The sequence below is a fragment of the Biomphalaria glabrata genome, chromosome 18, assembly GCF_947242115.1.
Source record: "Biomphalaria glabrata chromosome 18, xgBioGlab47.1, whole genome shotgun sequence".
Classification (NCBI taxonomy): domain Eukaryota; kingdom Metazoa; phylum Mollusca; class Gastropoda; family Planorbidae; genus Biomphalaria; species Biomphalaria glabrata.
Genome location: NC_074728.1, coordinates 5,503,104 through 5,518,204, shown reverse-complemented (window position 1 = coordinate 5,518,204; position 15,101 = coordinate 5,503,104). Strand labels below are relative to the sequence as shown.

General features: G+C 37.9%; 1 protein-coding gene across 1 annotated transcript; it reads right to left on the bottom strand.

Annotated features, from left to right (window-relative positions):
• Window positions 1-1,352: 1,352 nt before the first annotated feature.
• Window positions 1,353-15,088, bottom strand: LOC129924068 (uncharacterized). Its single transcript, XM_056017830.1, has 4 exons — window positions 14,900-15,088; window positions 11,061-11,149; window positions 5,286-5,343; window positions 1,353-1,936 (listed from the first exon to the last, which is right to left on the bottom strand). The coding sequence occupies exons 1-4, from the start codon at window positions 14,999-15,001 to the stop codon at window positions 1,841-1,843; spliced, it is 345 nt and encodes a 114-aa protein (XP_055873805.1). The 5' UTR covers window positions 15,002-15,088; the 3' UTR covers window positions 1,353-1,840.
• Between the last annotated feature and the right edge of the window lie 13 nt (window positions 15,089-15,101).

Sequence of the window (15,101 nt, the reverse complement as noted above, 5' to 3'; positions counted from 1 at the left end):
TTTCTAGAATGATTTACTCCTAGCTTCACAATAATCGGGTGGCAGACTTTCTATCTCAAGTTTGCACATTATATAGATTTGATAAGAGTAGCCTAAATGCAAATCACATACAAGAAGTCTATCCTAAAGTAAATGTTGCAGCTAAAGCAGTTAAGCAATTAATTTATGTAACTCTTTATACAAAAATAATATAGCGTCAATGCGATGTGATAACCTGAAAACATAAACATGACAGTTGAAATTTAAAACTAATCTAAAGAATTTAAAGTTAAGCTTAACCGAATTTTTTAGATCGACATATATTATTCATAGGAGTGCTGCAACAATCATTTCCCCCATTCTTCCTCTTCCTATTATTTTTGTAACAACATATCATGCTAGAAACCTCAACTTCACTATAAACTGGAGACTGATTTCCAATTTCATGTTTGCACAGGATATAAATCTCATAGGAGAAAATGCATATTCCAAACTGAATAATGCAGCTAAATCCATTAGCATGGACATTCACCTTTACCGAGCTCTAGACCATGGAGATGTCCAACGCGCTTCGCAAGCTTGCAATTGCCACCCCAGTAATGAATGGTCACATGCCCCGCCTAGCTCCGCTGCCACCAAACCACACTGGTCTTCACCAACAATTTATTTACTTGCTGCAGTATAGCAAGTAGTTAAGACAACGACGCATCTTCAAAACAAAAGGAACTATAGCCATCTATATGACATATCCAATTAATTAACCCTTAAAACTCGTCTGGTAGATTAGCCTATAAACATCAGAATTGTAATTCCATTTTGTTTGCAACTCTTTGTAAAACAGCTCAGCACTTTAAGGGTTAAAAAAAGACTTTTACACATCATAGTTATAAATGTCTTCGTGCTAATTGCACAAGTGGGCCAAGGTGTTTGCTCATTTTGTCTACATTAGTTTTTATCTCTCGGTACATTCTTATTTTCTTTTTCAAGGTAATGGCTTTCATAATAGATTTCCAAAATACTTATTTCTATAGAAAAAAAAATATAAGGGAAATAAATGCACATTTACAGCCATAATTATCAATACTGTACTATATATTCCCCTTTTACAAAATTAAACAAATTTAATTATTCACTACTAATTAATCAAGGAATTGTTTTTTTTTTTATATTGATTCATGTTTTGTTAGGGACAATGAATTTAGGTGAAAAGTTTCAACTTAATCCGAGAATGAGAAGTGGGAGAACTAACGTGTACAAAATGTTTACCAGACAGACGGAGAGAGTTAATATAAACTTTGTAAATACACGAACAAATGAGATAAAAGACAGACCAAAGACACATACAAATAAAAACTTCAAACAATTACAGTTTATATTTTTCTTTTATTGTATGTAGACTTATTCTTCTGTGCATTCATGTAATACAAAATTCGGGTAAAAGAAAATCATAAAAAATGTTTCATTAAGCTTTAAAGATTACAAAGTTTATTCGTGTTTATAAAAATAAAAAATCAATCAATGCTCAATCTCAACATTTATAGACAATGTGCATTCATTGTTTTACCATCGAAAATTATGCGTTGTTTTTTTCTTAGCTATTTTCACCTATACCCTCTTACCTAATAAATCATGCTGTATTCTTTAAATTACCCTATCAAACTACATTCAAGACCAAAAATACAGATGGCGAATATCAACCAATAACATTACTGAACTTTTTAATAAGTAACCGACCAATCATTCATTGTAAATCCGACAATCACATTGCCAGAATCGTTTGTTACTAATCAAAATGGTTTTCAATCAAAACAAAAGCCAATATACGATTAGTCAGACTTTCTTGGAAAGCGCTCCTTGTTCTTTAACAGGGACGCTTTGGTGTCTCCGTCTTGAGATCATTCTTGATAGCTTCCAGCTCAGCAATCGGACGATAAATGGAAGGATCAATGCAATAAAACTGTTGGAAAACAATAAGCCATGTAAAACAACAATAATTAATTAGTACTAAATGATAAACTAATTGGTTAATTTTTGGATTGATTCGTGCATTGTCATCGACTATGAATAGTTCTGTAAAATTTCAACTTGAGCCGAGAATGGGAAGTGGGAGAAAAAACGTGTCAAAACGTAATAAGGGGGGATTACATTCAAATTCAAATCTCTCATCAAGTGGCATTTAATCCCCTTTTTTTTCGAAATCAAACAAAATAATTAATCACCAACAACTAATTAACAAATTGGTTCATTCTTGTATTGATTCATGTCTTGTCAGGTTCAATGTATAATTGTTTAAAGTTTCAACTTAATCCGACAATGGGATATGGAAGAAAAAACATGTTCAAACTTTTTACCTGACAGAGTGAGTTGATATAAGCTTTGTAAAAAAACTAAACAATTTTACGGATAACAGCAGTTGACCTTTGGGCAGCTTGTAGTACATAGCGTTGCACTTAAGCAGACCACGAGACGGTGCTGATCCCAAACTATTTACCTTTCTTTTGATATTGACATTTGATTTTTTTTTTTGGGGGGGGGGCACAATTTAAGCCATATCGTGCCCATAATCTTCCCCTTTATAGCTCAATTTAGGCCATATCGTGCCCATAATATTCCCCTTTATAGCTCAAAATTTAAGCCATATCGTGCCCATAATATTCCCCTTTATAGCTCAAAATTTAAGACATATCATGCCCATAATATTCCCCTTTATAGCTCAAAATTTAAGCCATATCGTGCCCATAATATTCCCCTTTATAGCTCAAAATTTAAGCCATATCGTGCCCATAATATTACCTTTTATAGCTCAAAATTTAAGACATATCGTGCCCATAATATTCCCTTTTATAGCTCAATTTAAGCCATATCGTGCCCACAATCTTCCCTTCTATAGCTCAATTTAAGCTATATCGTGCCCATAATCTTCCCCTTTATAGCTCAATTTAAGCCATATCGTGCCCACAATCTTTCCTTCTATAGCTCAATTTAAGCTATATCGTGCCCACAATCTTCCCCTCTATAGCTCAAGAGCTAAATGTTCTACAGCTACGATATTGAAAATAATCTCTTTTCACAGCTCAAATAGTAAACATTTTAATGATTAACCCTTAAAGTGCTGAGCTGTTTCAGAATGAGTGCATACAAAATGGCATTACAATTCTGATGTTTAGAGGCTAAACTACCACACGCATGTTAAGGGTTAATAAAAATGTCTATATTTACAATTACTTTGGCCTATCTCAAATCAAAATTTTCGTAGTCAACCCCACCTCCCGGATAATGCCCAGTATTTTTCCAGGGCCGACATAACCAAGCAGTGTTTTTAAGTTGTCTGCTCCAAAATATTTCCCTCTAATGTCCTGGTTCTGCGTGGAGAGGTGGAAAATGCTGTGTGGGCAACAACTTTCCGGCCCATGGCAAGGCTCTCACCTCGTCCTCGTTCAATTTTGTTTTTGTAGATCGTATTCCTAAACCAATCAGCGGCCATATAAATGTCCGACAAGTGTGTCACGGGTCTCCGTCATCATCGTAAAGTCCAAAAAGAACCGAGTCTCTGCGGTTTTCATTTAGCAGTGGGGCAGAACCTTTAAGCGACCGGATAGCACCATATCTCGGTCCGGAAAAGGCCTGCGGACCGTACTGTAGGTATCACTTTTCAAAACAATACTTTTATATCAAAACAAGAACTTTGAGGGATATATTTTAAAAAATGTATAAGCTGGTAGAAAAGGGTAAAAAAAAAAATGATAATAACAGTGATATGACCGACAAGCCCTTATGTCTAATGTGTATATGGCTCTTTATGTCTCAGAAAACAATGGATGCGCACAGGAGAATCAATGACTTTGGTAGCCGCTTTGCAGCAGCACCTGAGTTTCCTCTCCGGGGCGCATTCCTGGGCCTTAGATAAAGAAGTCATGGGTGGCCCATGCGTCATGATCCCTCTCTCGACCTAGCTGATGAGATCCAAAGGAACGCTTCGCATTAAATTTGGCACCAACTCAGTTGCAGAAGCTGTCGGAGGGAATTTCACAGTTGATACTCCCAACGATTAAGAGGCTTCATCTCTGATTTTTCCTCTAGGTTTCTCCTGAAGCCTTGTTACCGCAAGGCAGCGGGGGTTTGTATGCAGAGTACCCCTCTCCTAAAGGAATTGCCTTGCTAGGCTGACGAGCTCCATCTACCCGAAGCTCCCGGTTTAGTGGCACCAGGTATCCGCCTTCATCCCTTCACCTGGTAGTAAGAACAGTTTCGCCGGGCTTAGTATCTAAGCCACACGAGCAGGCCAGGTGCTGGACTTAGTTGTCAGAGGCTATCTGAGTCTAGTGTGTGGACTACATGCAACATGGTCACTACATGGTGGGAAGCGTGTTCGAGAGGCCAAGTGCGCTTGAACTTGGCTTGGCTTGGCTACCTAGAAGGGGGCTCGAGGTTCGACACCCGACTCGAGCAGAGTTGTATTTACTGAGCGCCTAAAGGCAGCACGGAAAACCAACTCCTAGATACCCCCTCCTCCCCCACCGGTCCACAAATGAAATTGGACCAAAAGCGCTCTGAGCATGCTATAAGCATGAAAGTAGCGCTATATAAAAGCTATAATAATAATAATAATACATAACAACACGTGATTAGCAAGATAATATGCCATCATTGGCTTAATATTTATTGTAAAACATATTTCATACACTCATTTGTGGGCCACCTTTCAAATTTGGACCCCCCCCCCTTTCCCCCCACCCTAGCTACGCCACTGCTCAGCTGTGTGTTTGTTTACGGTAGAGAATATAAGAACTAAGAAGTATAGAACTATTTACGTCGTTTGTAATATTATCTCCTTATCTTATTAAATACAGACGTTTCTTTAAAAAAAAAAAAAGATGATTACGTCCTACATGTGTCCCTAGGTCGATCTAGTCGTGCATGTTTAATCAATGATTTAAATTCTGCCAAGTCATGGGTTTCCTGGCTTACTCATGACTCATTAAAAAAATTAGACCTATTATAAAAATAAGAAGTACATTACCAATTAGCTGGGTTTTTTTGAAAAGAAGAGTGAATTTCATATATATATATATATTTATTTTTTTTTTGTAGATCCTAGGCCTGCCACATACACATCTTTAGTCGGTCGTGTATTATCCGGTGACCCCATGTTGCTGACCCCTGCTCTATGTAGCTAATGTTTCTTTTTTCAAAGTAATAGCTTATTGCATTTAAAACATGTTTTAGAAATGTATTTAGCAGAAATAAGAATAATGTGGAAGGGGGGGGGGGGAGGACAACACTACTAACAGTACCAATGTTTTTACCTTAGTGCACTCTGTGGGGCCAACCTCCAAATACCGTGGTGGAAGTTTGCGATTAAACCTAAAACATAGAGAATAAGCGATTAAACCAAGGAACACAGAATAAGCGATTAAACCAAGGAACACAGAATAAGCGATTAAACCAGGAACATACATTATAAGCGATTAAACCAGGAACATTAGGAAAATAGCGATTAAATCTCTACCGTAGAGTACATACGATAAAATCTGGAAAAGAGAGAACAAGTGATTGAAGTTGGAACACTAGTGATTTAACCTGGAACACTAGCGATATAACCTGGAACACTAGCGATATAACCTGGAACACTAGCGATATAACCTGGAACACTAGCGATACAACCTAGAACACCAGCGATACATGCTGGAACACTAGCGATATAACCTGGAACACTAGCGATACAACCTAGAACACTAGCGATACAACCTGGAACACTAGCGATACAACCTAGAACACTAGCGATACAACCTGGAACACTAGCGATATAACCTAGAACACTAGCGATACAACCTGGAACACTAGCGATATAACCTGGAACACTAGCGATATAACCTGGAACACTAGCGATATAACCTGAACCTGGAACACTAGCGATATAACCTGGAACACTAGCGATATAACCTGGAACACTAGCGATATAACCTGGAACACTAGCGATACAACCTGGAACACTAGCGATATAACCTGGAACACTAGCGATATAACCTGGAACACTAGCGATATAACATGGAACACTAGCGATATAACCTAGAACACTAGCGATATAACCTAGAACATTAGCGATACAACCTGGAACACTAGCGATATAACCTAGAACAGGGGCGGGCAACCTTTTTGTATCGAGGGCCGCAATTTTTAAAATTTGGGAATGGCGGGCCGCATATGTATATACAACTTAGAGAGATACTCTAGCTAACTGTGTAGAATGTCTTTTAATTCATATTTACACTGTATTATATTCAATTTTTTTTTCCACACTTCACGTTAAGAAATTACAACAAGAGTTAGCAATTTTTGAAACCGATTTTACGATTTGTTTGTTTTAAATTGTGTTGTCTTATTATATTACAATATCCCCACAAATATACGGTTGTAGTTTAATTTAATGTGCAGTATTTTACTTTCTACATTCGTGCATAAAGTTCCGGAACTGTGGAACCAGCTTACTATTTGTTACCCTTGTGACTGCTCTCAAATTACAGTCAGCCAAAATCGACCATTAATTATACTGTTTTAGTTTCCACGAAGAAAAAATGCTTGTTCACTGAATGAGACAATATATGTTCAGAAAGTTAAATGTCGGGTCGAGCGAAACTTGCCCTTGTGGAGCATCACCAGATAATGCTGACCATGTCATTCAATGGTGCATACTAAATCAAGCGACCCATACCCGACTCTGGCCCCAAAGCTCGCCTATGGATCCAAAACTATTTGAACTGCCATATCTGGAAACCACAGCACAGTTCATCTCAGATATTGGATTACTGATCTGAACCCTCCAACATATAAAATGAGAATGAAGAAGAAGAACTGATGTATGTGTACCCAAATAGTGTGAACAGCAGCAAATTTTTTAATGTGTGGAAATACAGCTTTTGGCACATAAGACTCCTGCGGAAGTATTGACTGGAACTTCTCTCTGCTTGGAGTTATGTCCTCTGGAGCTTAATCAGCCTCTGCACTAAATGTGAACTGATGGTATTGAAAAGTGGTTCTTGTCTTAATAAGTGCTATACTTTTAATCATTTCAATAGAAATAGTTTCACCTTTCAACAAAGGAAAATGACAAAAACTGTTTTCTTTTGTTTGCTTGTAGAAATGGGAAAACCTTGTTTGAAAAGATTTAACATGCATTTGCATTTCATATGCAAGCAACCCATTGCTATATTAATTATGAGAAACATGAAATCTGTCTTCCACTCTTCTTTAGAAGTATTGGTAACAAGGTTACAGTCAATGTAATTCAAGTAACATAACAATTTCTTCCTTGAGATTTTATATTCTTCTCATTTGCCTTGCCCATGCTAAGATAGGGGATGCATTGGATTATTTTGTTCCTAAATCGAGAATACCTGTGGTTAACACCCCTGCTTCTAAGATGCTCGTTTACTATGGCTATTGTGTTGAGCTAATGATATGTAGAAATGTTTTGCAGCTTTGTGCAAATTTTCCTGTTTAGAGTTTATGGTTGGGATATATTTTATATAAAAAAAACTATTTTACTCAGTCAATGATCGAGCTTCATCAGTTGTTACACTTGCCTTCTTGTTCCAAGCATACCCAACATTCAACACAGTTCTTCATTAGCATTGAATAAATACTGTTCAGGTATTGTGTCTCAGACTGAGTATATTGAAGTATAGTCAATAATCATAATCTTCCTTTACTTGAAACTTTTTATAACGAGACAGTTTCAATCGTTTAAATAGATATTATTTCTAATATATTTGCATTTTTATATTTATATACTGTGGGCACACCTGATTTCTGTAGGTGTCGGCGGGCCGCATAAAACACTCCGGCGGGCCGCATGTGGCCCGCGGGCCGTAATTTGCCCACCCCTGACCTAGAACACTAGCGATACAACCTGGAACACTAGCGATATAACCTAGAACACTAGCGATACAACCTGGAACACTAGCGATATAACCTGGAACACTAGCGATATAACCTAGAACACTAGCGATACAACCTGGTACACTAGCGATATAACCTAGTACACTAGCGATATAACCTAGAACACTAGCGATATAACCTAGTACACTAGCGATATAACCTAGAACACTAGCGATACAACCTGGAACACTAGCGATATAACCTAGCACACTAGCGATATAACCTAGAACACTAGCGATACAACCTGGAACACTAGCGATATAACCTAGCACACTAGCGATATAACCTAGAACACTAGCGATACAACCTAGAACACTAGCGATATAACCTAGTACACTAGCGATATAACCTAGAACACTAGCGATACAACCTGGAACACTAGCGATATAACCTAGCACACTAGCGATACAACCTGGAACACTAGCGATATAACCTGGAACACTAGCGATATAACCTGGTACACTAGCGATATAACCTGGTACACTAGCGATATAACCTAGAACACTAACGATATAACCTGGAACACTAGCGATATAACCTAGAACACTAGCGATATAACCTGGTACACTAGCGATATAACCTAGAACACTAACGATATAACCTGGTACACTAGCGATATAACCTGGTACACTAGCGATATAACCTGGAACACTAGCGATACAACCTGGAACACTAGCGATATAACCTGGTACACTAGCGATATAACCTAGAACACTAACGATATAACCTGGTACACTAGCGATATAACCTAGAACACTAGCGATACAACCTGGAACACTAGCGATATAACCTAGAACACTAGCGATATAACCTGGTACACTAGCGATATAACCTGGTACACTAGCGATATAACCTGGTACACTAGCGATATAACCTAGAACACTAGCGATACAACCTGGTACACTAGCGATATAACCTAGTACACTAGCGATATAACCTAGAACACTAGCGATATAACCTAGTACACTAGCGATATAACCTAGAACACTAGCGATACAACCTGGAACACTAGCGATATAACCTAGCACACTAGCGATATAACCTAGAACACTAGCGATACAACCTGGAACACTAGCGATATAACCTAGCACACTAGCGATATAACCTAGAACACTAGCGATACAACCTAGAACACTAGCGATATAACCTAGTACACTAGCGATATAACCTAGAACACTAGCGATACAACCTGGAACACTAGCGATATAACCTAGCACACTAGCGATGCAACCTGGAACACTAGCGATATAACCTGGAACACTAGCGATATAACCTGGTACACTAGCGATATAACCTGGTACACTAGCGATATAACCTAGAACACTAACGATATAACCTGGAACACTAGCGATACAACCTAGAACACTAGCGATATAACCTAGTACACTAGCGATATAACCTAGAACACTAGCGATACAACCTGGAACACTAGCGATATAACCTAGCACACTAGCGATGCAACCTGGAACACTAGCGATATAACCTGGAACACTAGCGATATAACCTGGTACACTAGCGATATAACCTGGTACACTAGCGATATAACCTAGAACACTAACGATATAACCTGGAACACTAGCGATATAACCTAGAACACTAGCGATATAACCTGGTACACTAGCGATATAACCTAGAATACTAACGATATAACCTGGTACACTAGCGATATAACCTGGTACACTAGCGATATAACCTGGAACACTAGCGATACAACCTGGAACACTAGCGATATAACCTGGTACACTAGCGATATAACCTAGAACACTAACGATATAACCTGGTACACTAGCGATATAACCTAGAACACTAGCGATACAACCTGGAACACTAGCGATATAACCTAGAACACTAGCGATATAACCTGGTACACTAGCGATATAACCTGGTACACTAGCGATATAACCTGGTACACTAGCGATATAACCTGGTACACTAGCGATATAACCTGGTACACTAGCGATATAACCTGGTACACTAGCGATATAACCTAGAACACTAACGATATAACCTGGTACACTAGCGATATAACCTGGTACACTAGCGATATAACCTGGAACACTAGCGATATAACCTGGTACACTAGCGATATAACCTGGTACACTAGCGATATAACCTGGAACACTAGCGATATAACCTAGAACACTAACGATATAACCTGGAACACCAGAACAAGCTCCATAACTACATCACGAAAATGAGAGCCTCATATAGGGCCAAGAGAGACTCATATAGGGCCATGAGAGACTCATATAGGGCCATGAGAGACTCATATAGGGCCATGAGAGACTCATATAGGGCCATGAGAGACTCATATAGGGCCATGAGAGACTCATATAGGGCCATGAGAGACTCATATAGGGCCATGAGAGACTCATATAGGGCCATGAGAGACTCATATAGGGCCACAGAAACAAAACTTTTTGATAGTAAGGTCTGAACGTTTTCCCACCGGCTAGAATCATTGAAAAAAAACACGAAGTTTATGTAAAGAGAAGAATGAAGAAGTTATTCCCTTTATTCGATAACAAAATAATTCATTAACAATAATTAAATTACTAATAATTGGCTTATTTTTTAAATGATTTATATTTTGTTAATTACAATAAATAATTGCCATACAGCCAGTATTCAATTTGATCCGCGAATGCGTTTGTGAAAAAATGGTGTATTCAATTATTCAAGTCATTTCTGTGAATACTGAAGGATTTATTTCCCTTGTTGGTAACAAACAAAATATTACCAGTAATTAATTGACTAATTGTTTTAATTTTGTATTGATCCATGTCCTGTCTGTACCAATGAATAATTGGGCAATGTTTCAACTTGATCTGAGAATGGGTGTGGGAGAAATAACGTGTACAAACTTTTTACCAGACAGACAGACAGAGTGATGAAAAGGATGAAAACGTGTTAGATTTGCCCTGGATGAACGTATCGGAGATTTACATGCCACATTGATAGAAAACAAAAAATTGGGGGGGGGGGGGGCATAACTGATATAAAGCAAAATACCAACCATAAATAGCAGTCTCATAACACAGCCACCATATTTTGTTCTCAACCATCTGATAGATGCTTATGGGTTTAAGATCAAGGCTTAGCTAAGTTTATTTTTTTAATGATTTCACGAAGCGGTTAATTACCTGACGTCCGGCTTTGTGGCAGCAAAGTAAAAGATGCAAAAGGTGGCCCCAGCGAGGGCAGATCCAATGATGGCCACCAGGGGAATCAACTGTAAACATACAGAAAAGTTAAGTTCGCTGGTTAGGGCGGATGATTGTGTGTCTGTCTTTGTCGTATTTATGAAAGTAGGTTACCTTTGTGTTTATGTGTGTATGTATCAGTTAAAAAATGATGGGAATAGGCGGGGCCGGACTTAAGCCACTACAACCTATGCCGTCGCAGTGGGCCCCGCACTTTCATAGACCCCGCGCTAATTGTAGGTGCAAATTATTAAATGAAAACATTATAACTTATATAATAACAGGATTTGCGCGGCTTCCTGATTTTCCAGAGGCTATTGGAAATCTATTGTAATTGTAAAACAGACCAAAAAGTTCTGGAAATCTCCTAAAATTAAAAAATCTCCTGAAAACTCATAAAAATCTCCTGAAAAAATAGAAAAAAAAAAGTCATTTGGGGTGCCAATCCTACGCGCGATAAAAAAAAAAAAAAAACGGCATTTTCAGCTTTCATTTAATAAAAATTTGTTGTAAACACGAATGTATTCTCTAATACAAAATCTTAATTTTGACATTATGATCTTCCCTACCCAGACATGGCCCCAAGCAATCTGTTTCGCATAGGGCTCCGCAATTGCTAGGACCGGCCTTGGGAATAGGTAAATTGAAAATGATAAGTCAATGCAAAACATTGACAAAGATAAAAAAAAAAAAATTGTCGACGTGAACAAGGCTAACCGAGGGGAAGAAACTCTGCTTTTGTTTTCAGAAATGAATGGTTGGTAGAAGTTGTCGGCGGGCAAAATTTGACATCGGGACCATCATTACAACAGTCCGAGATTAATATCCCGTGACCATTGTTATAAATATATTTCGAATTCTTTTTTTTTTTATGGAAAAACTTTGGCTATTTGTGTCCCTAAGCACGTTCAAACAATCAAAAAGTCACTCACACCCAACCATACCGACAGTTACACAGCCAACGTTCCTAGAGCTACTAGCCACACAGTCAATATTCATACAGCTACCAGCCACACAGTCAATATTCATACAGATACCAGCCATTAGCCAATATTCATATAGCTACAAGCCATTAGCCAATATTCATATAGCTACCAGCCATTAGCCAATATTCATTTAGCTACAAGCCACACAGCCAATAATCATATAGTTATCAGTCACAGAACTAATATTCATAGTTACCAGCCATTAGCCAATATTCATACAGCTACCATCCACACAGCCAACATTTCTTTTATATTACAGCGTGTGTATAAATTTGTTAATACACTATTCTGAAGGTGCTTTATAGGCCTATTATCTTTATACTTTCAAAGAAACGAATCTAGAAGATACCAAAAATCTGCTACTTTGTTTCTAGTCAGCTTCTAATTCTAAATCAAGTTGTATTATTATAACATTATTTTAACAATGATGGAATTTTCCCTTTTTTTTTCAATATTTGTTAAAGTAGTATGTACTATGCACCTTCGAAAAAATCCATAAGGGCAGAGGTTCTCTAGCTTTTTTTTTTTTTACCCTGGGACCTCTTTACATAGTCAAAACTTGCCCAGGGAAAAAGCTACATAAATGCTTAGTATATTATTGAAATGTGTAAAAGTAAGCCACAGTTTGTTAAAGAAGAGTTTATTGTTTAAAATTGTTTATGTTTTTTTTAATTGAAAGCACTAATGAGACTGACAAGATTTTATGAGAGTATTTCTGTTCGGCTCAATGCTGCTAAGTAGCAACAGCAAATCCCAACGAGTACACATTTCTAGTCGGTCTCTTTTCTTTGTGATGAGGCTCAGTACGGCACTGAATCCACGCTGTACCAAGCAAGAAGACAGGAAAGCAGTCAGCAACTTCTTTACAATGTCCATAATGCAAGATATAAATGTGGAATTTGTTTTTCTAACCATAATTTGCGGTATCCTCGTTCAAATATTGGCTTAAGTTCCTCGTTTGTGGATGTGTCAGTAAGTTGCTCCTGCATTAGTATATATTCATCTGTGATTGTGATACGAGTTTGTCCACGCGCAAAAAGGTTTAATATCCAGTCGGGAATATTCAAATGAAGCATGTTTTCAAAAATTTGATTTAGGTCGTCATTGAATAATACGAAATAGACATATTATTTCATATTAAACAGTAATGAGGGGCGAGTTTATTGTTATTAAAATTGTCCAATCAGATAAACTGGCTTTTAGCGAAGAAGTTATTTTAAATTGTATACAATTTTAATCTTTCTGCGGACCCACTACGGTCATCTAGCGGACCCCTGCTTAGGGGGATCGGAGCGCCATCCTACACCCGCATTTTTCCATTGACGATTGAGAAGGATTTCTCCCAAACAGCCAGGCGTGGACCGGGAATGCTCTTCACCTGAAGTCCTCTCTGACTGTGAGGGTCTTTAAATGGCAGCGACCAGTACTACTACTTGATCGTGCCATATACGCGTGGTCCTCCGGCCCTGGGCGCGCTAAAAGCGGACGAAAGCCGCGCAGCTACGAGCAATTTCTTCATATTCCTATCCTGCAATCCATCGACTCTACCGCCACTCCAGCCAAGGCCCCCTTGTGAAATGCGTGATGAACGTTTTGAATTGGGTCATCAGGCCCCACCTCGAAACTCCACCAAGGTAACCAAAAGCGGGCTAGGTTCCCTACCCGTCGTTAGCCTGTCGGATTCTGGTCATATGATCCAGATATTGGTGACTAGTTCCTAGAGGCGTCGCTAATGAAAGTGCTTAACCATTCTAGTCGTTTCATGTTAAGAAGAGACTTTAACAATGCTAAGCCATTGTTTTTTCCTGGCAACATTTTCCATGCTCTCACAACACAATGGACGAAAGTGTTCTTGCACGAATTTGTTCCAGCATATGGAATAAGAAATGTGCCTTTATTTTTTGTGTCTTTCTGAATATTTGATTAGGTTGTGTGTGTGTGTGTGTGGGGGGGGGTAATTTGTTTTTGTAAGCTATTTGTAAGTAATGATTTAGTTCTTATGTAATATTATGCTTAAGTATCAATAAATTTAGAGATTTTACTAATAGTGTTTATTCCAGTGACACTCTAGTCCAATATGAATAGATTAATTGATTTGTTATAAATCTCACGACTCTAATTTGCGCCTGTTTTAGTTTCTTTATGTTTTCTTGCGTCAAAGAGTTCCGAGAGGATGCCTATTCTGATAAATAACGGTCTAACCCAGTGGTTCCCAAACTTTTTTGTCTCGTAGACCCCTTGGAACTCTTCGTAGACCCCTGGAGGTCTATTTAGACCACTTTGGGAATCAATGGTCTAACCAAATAAAAAAAAAGTATTATTATGGCAATGTCTTCGATTCTAAAGATTAAGGATGAGTGCAGTGTATCACAAAGCTGTGCAAACTACCAAGCTTAAATACTATTGGGATTAAGTCTAGATTTATGTCTTTGATTGTTTCATTTGTAAAAAATGTCTTTTAAAATATCCCAATGCTTGGATCTTTTTATATCTAATACTGCCACGTATCAATTTGAAATAGATCTAGTAACGTATTAATTTGAAATATTAAATAATTTAAAATAAACCCAAGTCTAGGTTAAGGTCAATCTTCAACAAGAGCACCTATAGTACATTTTAGCACCTAGATCTATATCAACAAAGAGAACTCGTGACAAATATATATAGTCTAGATTTAATAGATTATTAGTATTTAGACCTGCCTATATCTACTAGATGTAATTTTTAACTAGATATAGACTAGAGAGATAGAGTCTACAAAATTTATATCTAAATAAAGGTCTAATGACGTACCTCGGGATATTTCTTAAAGGTGCTCAGCCTGAAACCAAAAGTGTACCCCCATTCATTTTTGATGTCCTGAAAGGTCCTGCGCTTTTTCAGTTCCCCAATCATTGTATTGGCAGCTTTCTTTCCAACGAGCAAGTAACAACAGACGCTCACCTAAAGTCGTAGTTGGAATAACAGGAAGTGATGTATGAACAGAGAGAGAGAT

What these genes read in the sequence shown, in the direction of transcription:
- LOC129924068 (XM_056017830.1), bottom strand. Translation starts at nt 15,001, where the DNA reads ATGATTGGGGAACTGAAAAAGCGCAGGACCTTTCAGGACATCAAAAAT. An exon ending in GCCACAAAGCCGGACGTCAG is followed by an intron (nt 5,344 to 11,060) that starts GTAATTAACCGC and finishes TCTATGTTTTAG; the next exon opens with GTTTAATCGCAAACTTCCAC. An exon ending in GCCCCACAGAGTGCACTAAG is followed by an intron (nt 1,937 to 5,285) that starts GTAAAAACATTG and finishes GTTTTCCAACAG; the next exon opens with TTTTATTGCATTGATCCTTC.